This window comes from Achroia grisella, unplaced genomic scaffold, assembly GCF_030625045.1.
Source record: "Achroia grisella isolate CSIRO2021 unplaced genomic scaffold, CSIRO_AGI_Agris_v1 utg947, whole genome shotgun sequence".
NCBI lineage: Eukaryota > Metazoa > Arthropoda > Insecta > Lepidoptera > Pyralidae > Achroia > Achroia grisella.
This window is the reverse complement of record NW_026713071.1, coordinates 907,931-920,976: the sequence shown is the minus strand read 5'-3', so window position 1 is coordinate 920,976 and position 13,046 is coordinate 907,931. Positions and strand designations below refer to the sequence as shown.

Genomic DNA, 13,046 nt, shown 5'->3' with positions numbered 1-13,046 from the left:
TTTTTTTATTTTAACCGTATAATTTGTCTAATAGTAGTTAAATAAGTAAATTAACAAAAATATTTATTGACTCTTGGCTCATGAGATGATATATTACAAATAAAAGAAATTAGGATTAGGTTAATTCTGAAATAGCGTTGTTTAAACTCTCACTCTAAAAATGAAACCTATGATTTTATAATAGCTGATTAGGTTGGGACTAGATGGCGCTGTTCGAGTTATCTTGAGATGTTATTATTATAGAACTTCTATTCTATTGTTTGCATCCTTTTTCATAAGGTCTTATAATTACTAACTTAACACACCAGTTAGTGCTGGTCAGGTCTTGGTGTAATGTTTTATTTTAAGGATACCTTTTCTTGTACCCATTCATTTGCGTTTTGCCACTTGTTAGTTCTTTCATCTAAGGTATGAAAAGTAATATAGACACAATGGTATTCATACTACAGCACCATACTTGGATTCCGTGGTTTGGCCTCACCATTAGGTTGAAGTGGGTGGTTGGTTCATTATGATCTGTAGATAATTATCCATAATCTATTTTACTCGAGGAAATTACGTAAAGAGATATGATTAATTTTATAACAAGGTGACTCGCACAACTTCGTTTGCGTCACGTTTTCCCTGTTTTTGCAAGTTTTCATTGCAGCTCAGCTCCTATTGGACGTAGCGTGAAGTTATACAGCTTAAAGACTCGATAAATGGGCTATTTAACACTAGAATATTTTTTGAAATCGGTTCAGTAGATCCAGAAATTAACACCTACAAGATTAAGATTACCTTTTTATTCGGACAACTCTAATACTGTTGGCCGCAGCTGGCCTTTACAGCTTCACCGCATCATAGAGGGCGAGTGCAAATGGCACTTTAAACCCGGGGAATCATTTATATAGCTGATGACTAACTCCCGCCTGACGGATATGACTTTAGTCTGAGGACACCGCTAGGGATTCGAACCTCGGTTCAGGCCGTCGTAATTTCGATCACCGTTTGAATGGGACGGGGGATTGATCGGAGGGGAAATTTTACATCTTTATAATAATAGTGTAACCCTATTCTTGCACACAAGTGAAGTATAGTGTGTTGTATATTGGAAGCTTCAAAGAAAGTGGTCTATATCGTTGGGGATAAAATATAATGGTTGTAGTTAAAAAATGTACGTATTTATCATCCAAACTAAGGGAATACTGTATAGTTAGGTACGCCCGGACTTGGCGGAAGTGACCAAATGGTTTAATGGATTTATTGAATTGGATGTCATTCGTCTTGTAGGACAAGTATAGGCCCCACGAGAACGGTATAAAATAATTTCAATACTAACTGCTAAAATTGTATTTATGGAACCGACTTCAAAAAAGGAGGAGCTTCTCATATCTGCTGGATTATTCTTTTTTTATTGGGGGTTTGGGCTAAGGTCAGGTACCTGTATAGATCTGTTGTGCTCGCTCTTATTCAAAGTTAGCTACCTAGACCTATTTTTCGTATTTTTTTCTACTTGAAAAGGTTTAAGAGTATTTTTAATGGATGATAATGCAATGGAGCCCCCGTTTGTGCGCCTGGTTTACGCTAGCGAGTCACCAGTAGAGGATGATCATGAGGTCAGGTCATATAGCAAATCATGGCAAATTCACCAGAAATTTATCACATCAGTTTCCAGGGGGGACCGCGTGGAGGTCAATGTGACATGGTACATTCCCAGCATGGGGTTATTAGTCCACATTACTAAAATCCTATTATACCTTATTCTTAAACCTATTAAGTCAGATTTGTAAACTGTAATTGGATATTTGGACGTATTGTTGGTTTATTTGTAGAGCTGACAGATTGGCCCAACTAATTATTCAACATTTACTATCACATGTGGTTAGTGGAATTCATACCTTATTTGTTCATGACTAAAAATTAAATTGCAGCTTAAAATATAATTATTCGATTTTATGATTAGTATAGTAAATATTTAGCTTGAGCTCAATTTAGCCAAAGACTGAATGTTTTATCTGATTTTGTTTAAATTTAGCACATTTTTGTATATTAGCCGTGCTTTTTTGTGAATGTAAAAAAAATTAAAATAGTACTAAATTAATTCTAAAATAGAATTGTAATTCTAAAATAAAAGAATCTAACATTAAATTATTTTGTTTACTAACTCTGTTACTGTTTAGGAATTGTACATGTAGTTATATATCGTTAATTGCAGGGAATTGATTAAATAACATAAAAATAAATGTAACAATGAACATAAATTAAAAAAATAAAATATCAGTCTTATTATTACAATGCTGGCCAATTGGTTTGGCATAGACTCAAGTTTTTTATTGTCTTGCACTGTAATAATTTGTTCCTTTAAATTACAGTGCAATATTTTATGTAATAATTCAGTCCTAGTTAAAATGAGCAGATCATTACTTATTCGTATAAGTAGCACGCGTTCACGAGTATGATTGATAGACCAGGAATTACTGTATTCAACCCTTATAGCTTAGAAAATTAGCATCATACTTCATGAAGTTATTACATATTGTCATTTTATTTAAATAGAGAATTTGCAACTTGCTTTTAAAAGTAACTAAATATTTCTATATGATATTGAAAAGATTTTGAAATTTATCTTCTGTAATTGCAAGTAACTTTTAATATTATTATTGAGGTGCCAATGAATCATCTATGGAAGTTTCGTGATCTTTCTAGAATATTTTATTAAAGATTTTTTTTGAAACTATAAATTATGTTATTACGTTATAGATAGGGTGTTCTTGACCACAAATTATAATAGTAGGTAATTGCAATAAATAACAGAATTATGAATTAGGAAAAATCACGAGTACTTACCACGACTTATTTACTTTGAGTTTCTGATAATTAAAATATTATTTATAAAAGATTCTCTTCAGTTTACCCGTGATCATGGCGATTGAAACTGTCGAAATATCGGGAACTCAATAAATATAAAACGTGGTAAGATCCCCTGATTTTTCCTAATTATACATATAAATAATGACCGCATCAAATTTAAAACAGTGTAGCATTATTAATGTCTATTTTAATCAAATGTAATTTTAAAATGAGTACAACACTTTTGTTATCACTTTATAATTGAACTGTTATTGTAATCAGTGTATTATTAACACATTATGAGGGGGCAGGTATATGTATCCGTTCCTAGGATTGCCACTTACAATTGGGGTAAATACTAGAACTCGTTTCGCACATTGTCGTTTAAAAGCGGGAAAGGTATTACTACCCGTTTAAAATTGAAAATATATATAGAAATAGAAATAGAAATAATCTTTATTCAAATAAACTCATTACAAGCACTTTTGAATAGTCATATTTTGATTCTACCACTGATTCGGAATGCAGATTCATCACAAGAAGAACTAGCAAGAAACTTGTGTGTTGCTCTTTTTAATAGATGTTTTTTTATATGTATACATATCTATACATATAAATAAAATTGGAGTCTGTTTGTAATGTTGAAATAACCGTTTTAACAGTTTTTTACGACATGCATATGAATATAACGGTACATACACCAAATTTTTTTACAATTTTTGTCTATCTGTAATCTCTGAAATGATCTCCGCGTGAAATTTAACTTTTTATTTTTCAAATAAATAGTCCAGCACCGATTTTAACGAGACTTTTATTGGCAGGTAGCTGATGTAATAGAAAGTAACTTAGGCTACCTTTATTTTAGAAAATAAAGTTAAATTCCACGCGGACCAAGTCGCGGGAACAGCTAGTAATGTATATATTTATTAATAGGTACAAACACCTGCCCCGCTCATAATGTGTTAATAGCATCCCATTTTCAATTGATTTTTAATTTTTATTGTATCTTTAATTGTTCATGTTATTAGAGTAACCAAGGAGTTTGAAACCATAGAGATTGCGTAAACACAAAAGTAAATGAGTTTTTCTAATGATTCCCGCGTCTTCTATCTCTTTCACTCACCAATAATTTTCTGTTTAATTAGTATTAATTTTTTTTAAAATTAATATTATCAATGTGTCTGGCAACTTGTATTATTTAGAGAAAATCTGAAAATTTAAGCTTGTAAAATATATATTTGATAACTTTTATGTTTTTCTTTGAGAATGAGTTGAGATTCTTGTCTATTCTTAGCTGAATTTGCATTCAGATTGAGGTAGCACTATCGTGAAAACAACTATACAGAAGTACTAATATTAAGTTTGTTTGAATAAAGCTTATATTTATTTTCCACTACACTCGGCAGGAGTGAGATATTGACAATAAACATTTTCAACGACAAAATTGTGTTCACATTGCAGTCTCTATGATTTTACCTTTTTGATATCTGTATTCATAGACTGTAAAATAAAAGATGTAAATTAGTAAGATTATATAATTATATTTTCAAATAAATACTCTGTGATATATAAACTTGTGTTTCTTTCATAATATTTGTCCCCTGAAGAGAAGCATCGCGTGGAAACTGGTCACATATTTGGCACAGTTGCATAGTAGCAGTGTGATAACTGTCACCAGAAGAGGGCACTCGTATATTACTGAAATTAAAAGGAAATGTAGGTATTAGAAATAGAAATAATGTGTATCCGAATAAAATTAATATAAGCATATTTTTTATTCTACCACTCATTTGGAACGCAGACTCATCACAAGATGAATGAGCAAAAAACTTGTGTGTTGCTCTTTTAAATAAATGTTCAACAAAATTTTCATTACTTTTTGTACATATATCATTAGTGAACACACGTTAACAAGGATTAGGCATGCGACAATTAACTTGGAAACTACGCATTTAATATTAGTGCAAACAGATAATATTGTCAGCGCTATGAAAAATCTAACCTAAAGATTTTTTCAACAAAAACAGTAACATTTATAGCTAAATTTTTTTACAAAGTACTTATGAAGATATTTTAATTAATAATAATGGAATGGTGCACCCCCTGCGCTAAGGGTACGCTGACGGGTACCAGTGGAAGATGATAAGATGACATTAACGTGAGGTCAGGTCAGTTAGCCCCCATTATGACTAATTTTAACCAGGAATTTATCGTGATGGTTTCCAGGGGGAACCACGTGGAGGTCACCTTGCCATGATACATTGCTAGTAATGGGATAAACAGTCACATTACTAACAATCCCCTTCTCCTCTGATCAGAGGAGAGTCGTCTGCATGGTTACATCAGCGTCACTTATTTCAACCGCCAAGCAGCTAGCTTTGTAATGCCCAATTTACACTCAGCTCGAGTGGGCAGGGAAGTGAGCAGCGCGAGTGGAAACACTTCCCATGCCATTGGCGCTGCCTGTCTTGTTTGTGTGTTTTTCGTGCGCGAGTCAAAGGACTGGCAGCGTGTTTTTACATTCAGCACTGTTGCTTAGTTGTCGCCCGGCAATATTTCCGGCAGCGCGAGTGGCAGGGGAAGCGGCTGAATGTAAACGTAGCATAAGATGTGTTACGATTGTAGGGTGTAGATTCAGCAGAAATTACAGGATAAGAGGCACGATGAGTCCTCTGGAATGGCAAAGCATGGGTGATAACGTGATGTCGGTAGTGCTGTTCATATATATAGGGACCACAGCTTGTTTGCAATTCGGATTACATAAAAAAAGTCCCGTATTGTAGTCACATAAAAATTGCTATTATTAAACGGTAGATATAATTATAATCCTTTTTTTTTACTAAAGTGCTTAAATTTAAGTGTATTTGAATAAAGAATTTTCTATTCTATTCTAAAACATTTTTTTATTTTTTTATTTAACTTTTTAATTGCACATTAATAATGTAGCGGACTTAACATCTTGCGGCGTCTAAAATCTACTAGTCAACCATGAGTTTGACTGGTAGATTGTTAGCGTAAACATATCCAAAACGGTGATGAAAAAATACTTGACGATATGCCTACCTGTAAAGACATTGGTGAACACATTGAAACTGTAGACGAAGACGAGTGCGTAGTGTAGTGGCCGGAACGCGTCCGCACTCCACACCAGCGTCGGCAGAGTGAAAACTACGCTCATGTTGGCCAGGGAGAACGACTTCAGCACAAGCCTCAAAGACACTGCGGGTATCGACAAATGAAGTATCAATACATTACAGTATCAGTAAAAAAAAGAAAAAAACTTAGGTTAAGCTGAGCGACAGGTCTAAGTAGTACACCTAAAAATAGTCCAAAACCCTTGATAAAAAAAATAGGTTAAGCTGTATATATTGTCTAAATACCCAAAATTTTATTTTTTTAAATATTCAAGTCACGAATTTTATACACTCACCTTCTTTACGCATCAATCTTAACTTAACAATACTCATAATAGAATGCAGCAAAACTAGGAAAACTAATAAACCTGAAATTAAAAAAAATCGTTCATTTAGATATTGGTACGTCATCATTTTTATTAATTTATATATACGTTTCGCACACGCAGTCTAAGTGAATTGAAATGACCAATCACTGACCAGTGTCTTGATTGGTCGTACTATAGCCAATCGTAACAGCAGTCGTCTAATCACGTGACAATTTTCGTGATCAGAAGTCTTGTCTCTCGTTTCGATGCGAACGGCGGTTGCAACGTAGCTAAGTGTTATAAAATACAAATTTAAGCCAAATAACCCTATGAACCATCATCATTCCTCAAGTTGTGAGACCTGAAGTGGACAGCAGATCCGAAGTGGAAACCCGAAGAGCAAAACGCAACAAGGAGAATCGATCCCCGGCTCTTTCAGGGGAATATACGACGATCCGGCTATATGTAAGTAGTGCTTGGTCTATATCTTTCCACAAAGACTGACGTGTGTGATCGTCTTAAATAAGATGGGTCTCCCAAAGTGTCATTGGTTCTACCGAATTGATACAGATACTAATAATGACTATACTATCATTAACATTATTACATAGTATAAAACAAAGTCGCTGTCGCTCTCTGTCCGTCCCTATATATGCTTAAATCTTTGAAACTACGTAACGGATTTTGAAGCGGTTACTTTTAATAGATATAGTGATTCTAGAAGAAGGTTTATATGTATAATACATGTACACCCGGGCGAAGCCGGGGCGATTAGCTAGTCTTATTATATACGCATAAATCAATTCATGACTGTCGGTGTCATTTTTAACAATGGGACAGTTCACGTGCTTACTGCTGGCCGGGCACTATGATGGATGATGGTAGTAATCTTTATAATTAAAGATCAAACCGTAATTTAAGTCAAATAAATATCGTGAGTTGACCTCTCCGAGGGCTATGCTCGGAGTTTCTCTGCGTGATCGAATCAGAAATGAGGAGATCCGCAGAAGAACCAGAGTGACCGACATAGCTCGAAGAATTGCGACTTTGAAGTGGCAATGGGCAGGGCACATAGCTCGTAGGACAGATGGCCGTTGGGGCAGTAAAGTCCTCGAGTGGCGACCACGGACCGGAAGACGCAGCGTGGGAAGGCCTCCAGCAAGGTGGACCGACGATCTGGTCAAGATCGCGGGAAGGCATTGGATGCGAGCAGCGCAGGACCGATCGTCGTGGAGATCTTTGGGGGAGGCCTATGTCCAGCAGTGGACGTCTTCCGGGCTGCGATGATGATGATGATGATGATGATGACCTCTCCGACACATTTGAGTCACATTTGTGAGACCCCTAGTGTGACATATGTAGTATTTAAATTATTTTCTTCAATAATCGAAACTTCGTGCTTTAATACTTAGATATATTAGATTTTAAATTGTGACGTCACTTTATTATTATTATTAATTTAGGAGCAACTTCCACCCCCTTGTCACACAATATTATGTTCTCCTGTCTCTAGCTTTGTAACTGCATTGACTGTGTGATGAAATTATAAACTTGTTTTTAACATTTTTGTTGCACATAACATTGTTATATTTTATATTGTAAAGTTTAATGTAACTGACAATGTCACCCTGCTCACATATCTCGATAAATTCATGAGGTATCTATTATTGGCTTTACTAATAATGTAATACAATAAAAAATACACTTTGTTGATCAATCTATAACTTGTGACAATATACAGATGGGCTTCAACGATGGGTAAAGTAAAATATAACAACATTTATGTAACTACTAATGTGACTAACTATGACAGGGACATGGGCCCCCTTGGCCATGTCCGTCACAGTTAGTCACAATTAGTGAGCCCCTAGTGTGACATAACATTTTTAAATTTGATCAGATGGCCTGTTAGGTTATGTGCCATACTAGTTTAAAAAATAGTTTAAATTATAAAAGGAGTGTAAAACATACCACTAAATGTAGCTAAGAACTGGATATAAAAATCTTTCTCCCATATAAACAGATCGTTATTATCCCCTCTATGATCCTGCTTGTACTCCCAACATTTGGATTTCCAATACTCTGCTATTCTTATTGTACTGGAAAAATATATGTAAACACATTAAATAAGTCTAATATAGAACAACCAGAGGTAGACTGCAAAAAGATGTATGCAAAGGTACCTCAGTCTTAAAGTAATAGGCTAACTGTACTGTAAAAATAAATTAAACATAAAGTAAACGTGTGAGACGTGGAATTAAATCAAAAAGAAAGGGACAAACTGGAGGCTTCTGATATGTGGTGTTGGAGAAGGATGGAAACAATTAGCTTGAAGGATAAAGTAAGAAACGAAGTACTACACAGGGTAAAAGAAAAAAGGCAAATATTGAACACAATAGAAAATAGACGAGGAAAAATGCTGGCATACTTGATACGGCACGATGAGTTCATGAAAATTATTATTGAGGGAAAAATATAAGGAAAGAGGGGCAGGGGAAGACCAGGGCACAGCTACGTCAAAGAAATTAAGTAGAAAATGGGAGTCGTGACGTATCAAGAATTAAAGAGCATGATGGAAGATCGCGGAAAGTGGCAAGAGCTCCACCGACAAGAGTGTAACTCTTCAAGTGAAAAGTCAAAGTCTATAAAACAACCAGAGGTAAACTGCAACAAGATGTTTGCAAACGTACCTCAGTCTTATAGTAATCTGAAATAGGTACATTTCAGCTGCTAAGCCTCTTACTTTATAAACCATCCTTATCTTACTTCATATCCATCTGGGGTGTGATTAGGACGTAAAATTACAGTATAAGAGGCATGACATTTTAGTCCTCTAGAATAGTAACGCATGAGTGGTATCACAGGTGTTACATGATAACATTATGTACGTAGCACTGTTCATGTACATACGCTTCGTATTAAACTTTCAGTCAGCTCGTGACCACGGGTAGTATAACCTAGTCGAAACGTCAAGAGAGGTAAATACTTTTATCTAAATATATATATAACTCAAAGGTGACTGACATAGTGATCTATCAACGCACAGCCCAAACCACTTGACGGATCGGGCTGAAATTTGGCATGCAGGTAGATGTTATGACGTAGGCATCCGCTAAGAAAGGATTTTGATTAATTCTACTCCCAAGGAGATAGAATAGGGGATGAAAATTTGTATGAAACTTTGTCAATTTTAAACGGATTGGGCTGAGATTTTGCATGTTATGCATGCAAAATACTAATATGACATAGGCATCCCCATAGAAAGGATTTTGATAAATTCCACCCCTAAGGGGATAAATTAACGCGAGCGAAGCCGCGGGCAAAAGCTAGTTTGCTATAAAATTGTTCGTGCTGAGAAGGTTAACAATATAAATAATGTCTCACTAACATTTTTGCCTACATGGGACCATATATATAAAGAAATCAAATTAGTCTAACTTAAAATATTAACTAAAATTGTAATTATATGGAAAATAAAGCTTAAATAAACTTGTTTGCCATTCTAACAAGAAATAAATAATCTTCATATAAAAAACTTAATATAAGCACATTACAATAGTCACATTTTTTTATGATTTCATGAATTAAATGAAAAAGAGTGTTTATGAAGTAACTAATAGCTAACTTAGTACATATACTTACAAATTTGTATTTGTTTTATAATCTGTATTGTTAGATATATCACAGACTGTGTCCACTGCCAGGTTGAATAAGCTATCACTGTGCCACACGCCATACGTCTCCAGCATCACCAGGATTATAAACAGTTTCCAATATGACTGGAAAAGTTAGAATAAGACAAATAATAACTATTTCTGGAGTTAAATTAATGTCACATGGCCCCAGGCAATTAACAAGAGATTTATGATATTGTCCGAGGCATCTCAGGTGTTAACTAAGTTTCACTTATTTTTAACTATGTTTCATCTATTTTAAACTATGTTTCATCTATTTTAAACTATGTTTCAACTATTCTTAACTAAGTTTGACCTATTTTTAAATACGTTTTACCAATTTCTACTAAGTTTAACCTATTTTAGAAGCCCTTATGTAAACTGTGTTTTAGTGTGATTAGGCAGTAAAATTACAGGATAAGATTAAGAATTTACTAATTATATGTATAAGGAGCATAACATCTTTGTCATCATCATCATTATCTCAGCCTGAAAGACGTCCACTGCTGGACAAAAGCCTCCTCCAAAGAACTCCAATACAATCGGTCCTGCGCTTCTCACATCCATCGCCTAAATCAAATATCTTGACCAGAATCTTAGTCATGTAAATAGCAATACAATTATGTTAAATGTGCTGTTCATTTAGTTAATCATTACTGATTGAAATGGTGGGCATTGGGGTAATACGAATAATATTTTATAATACACTAAAGAAGTTAAAACCTGACTCTGGGATCTCTCTAGAATAGAGACGGAAGACCGAGCTCAATGGAGAGGTGTGAAAAAGGCCTATGTCAAAAGAAACACGAAGTTTTGGGATATGAACCACATATTGTACCCCAACCTTGGGAAAAAGGCTCTATGAATTATAAGAACTTAAAAATATTCAACCATCTTGATTTATTGTGACTTTGCAGTGCTGTTGCAGTTTTTGTGAGTGTATTTCGAACCTCACCACAACAATGTTGGAACCTTCCATAGATTAGTCATACACTTGTTTACCAACTATGATTTTTTTTCAGGGATGATAGTATATTGCTAATAATAAGTTGATAGATTGTCAGGCTAACTGCATCACTGATGTATAGAATTTAAGGGAACAAACAACCCCCTAACTGCTATAGCAAATACTCCAGAGGCACTGGATATCATTGCACCATCGCATACCCAGTACATCTGGATGTGGACATAGATATATGAACTTAGAGAATATCTCTATATACAAATTTTTTAGATAATGAAATGGTGCACCCGCCTACACTAACAGTTTATGCTGGCGGAGCATCAATGGAGGCTGATGAGATGAACATGTGGTCAGGTCAGTTGGTCCATCGTGACAAATTCACGATTCCAGGGGGAAACGTGTGGATGTCAACCTGACTTATGTATTTTACCATTAGTTGTGGAGTTCACATTACTAACAATTCCTATGCCCCCTTCTCTATTTATTATGATTTACTAACAACATTTATATGTTGTTGACTAACATAATATGGATGTAATCTGAAATAAATAGATAAATAAATAAATAAACTCACCTCAAACTCTGTATTATATAAAACATGCCTTTGGGCCTCTTTTGACATCAGTACAAGATCAATCATCACAATAACTGGGTCATACTCGATATATTTGTCCACAATACCCTTGCATTTATCCTGAAAATGTTTAAATGCATCAAATTTAAAAACAAAGTATAAAAAAAATACATTCTTAAGGTATACAGCTTAAATTAAGTATGTGAACATAAAATGGATGATATAATTCTCAGTTTATAACTATATTCTATTTGATCCATATTTTTATATCACTAATTAAATATAAATATGCTAATACATAGCATATTAAAAGTACATACTTAAGCGGCTTTTCTCATGTGTTACCTTTGCTTCTATTTTTAAATAAAAAAAAAATACATGGAATAAGAATTTGCTTACAGATAACAAAATGTACATATATGTTTTCAACATTATTTATCTACATGCATCTTTTATTATACTAGTAGAAGTATACACAGAATGGATACTCACACATTTAGTAAGTTTGAGGACCGAGGGTCCATAAGTTTTGTATAGAGCGCTATGGCCCTTCCCACAGTTCACACACCTATATTTCTTAATGTCACACATTAATATAGTAATAAATTGTACTACCTAACATTTAAACATTAAATTAATATAATATAATAACATTTCAGTTCAGTCTAGTGCATTTTCAGAGTATATTTACTTGCATTTCGGTAAAATTCGAATATAAACAATTGACAAAATTTTAACACTTGCATGAGTCACTGTTAGATCAGTGCATAGACTTATGCTTATTATTCATAATATTTAAAATACATTCAATGTAATAGAGAAATTATAGTTTTCTTTTCCGTTTTCCTCCTTGAGTACTTTTGTCAGAAATTCAAAATTATTACTTAATAATAATAAGATAACCTAAATTTCGATGCAGGTAAATAAACTGTCAACTTCATGTCAGTTTCCTAAACGTCAAGTTGTGTGTCATTCTCATGTCTAATTTTTAAGACTGGTGCATGATGTTTGAAACGTTTAGTTTCTTCGTGTGGCTTTTATACGTTAAAAAAATAACATTGTACTGCTTCTCAAGTTACGTTAAGTCTACTTTAATTGTATTTCTTTTAGTTTTTTAAGTAACCCGCCCCAGTCCTAAGAGACTTAAAACAAGCTACCCGAGGGTTATTGCTTCAGGAGTTGATACCGATACTTGCAGATGACCAGTGTGTCAGCGTCATCGTTAATATTTGTAATTTTTTTAATACATGATAATGGAATGGTCCGTTTACGCTGGCGGCACACCAGTAGGGAATATTAAGGTGGGCACGAGATTTTTTTTATTATTTATAGTAATATCTGCCGCTTCCTTTGTGGCGATATCGTTTTGGCCTAATTTTTTTTTTTTTAATTATCCGGTACACGTACATTCCATTGTTGTTTTTTTTATTAATATCCTTATACTACTTATTGTATGTACGCGTAATAACCTAATTAAACATAAATATTTACACTTACTTATTCTTATTACTTATGGTTTTGAAGACTGCTGTTGCATACTCTAAAAATATTTGTCTATCA

General features: G+C 34.1%; 1 protein-coding gene across 1 annotated transcript; it reads right to left on the bottom strand.

Annotated features, from left to right (window-relative positions):
* Positions 1-4,005: 4,005 nt before the first annotated feature.
* LOC131854061 (protein ARV1) lies at positions 4,006-12,399 on the bottom strand. The gene is made up of 7 exons (XM_059205183.1): positions 11,979-12,399; positions 11,487-11,606; positions 9,917-10,053; positions 8,246-8,373; positions 6,263-6,334; positions 5,896-6,051; positions 4,006-4,530 (listed from the first exon to the last, which is right to left on the bottom strand). The coding sequence occupies exons 1-7, from the start codon at positions 12,075-12,077 to the stop codon at positions 4,418-4,420; spliced, it is 825 nt and encodes a 274-aa protein (XP_059061166.1). The 5' UTR covers positions 12,078-12,399; the 3' UTR covers positions 4,006-4,417.
* Between the last annotated feature and the right edge of the window lie 647 nt (positions 12,400-13,046).

Excerpts from the sequence above, each read along its gene's own strand:
- LOC131854061 (XM_059205183.1), bottom strand. The coding sequence starts at position 12,077 with ATGTGTGACATTAAGAAATATAGGTGTGTGAACTGTGGGAAGGGCCAT. Across the intron at positions 8,374-9,916 it reads TATAAAACAAATACAAATTT|TACAATAAGAATAGCAGAGT; the intron begins GTAAGTATATGT and ends ATATTTTTCCAG. Across the intron at positions 4,531-5,895 it reads GTTCACCAATGTCTTTACAG|TAATATACGAGTGCCCTCTT; the intron begins GTAGGCATATCG and ends TTTTAATTTCAG.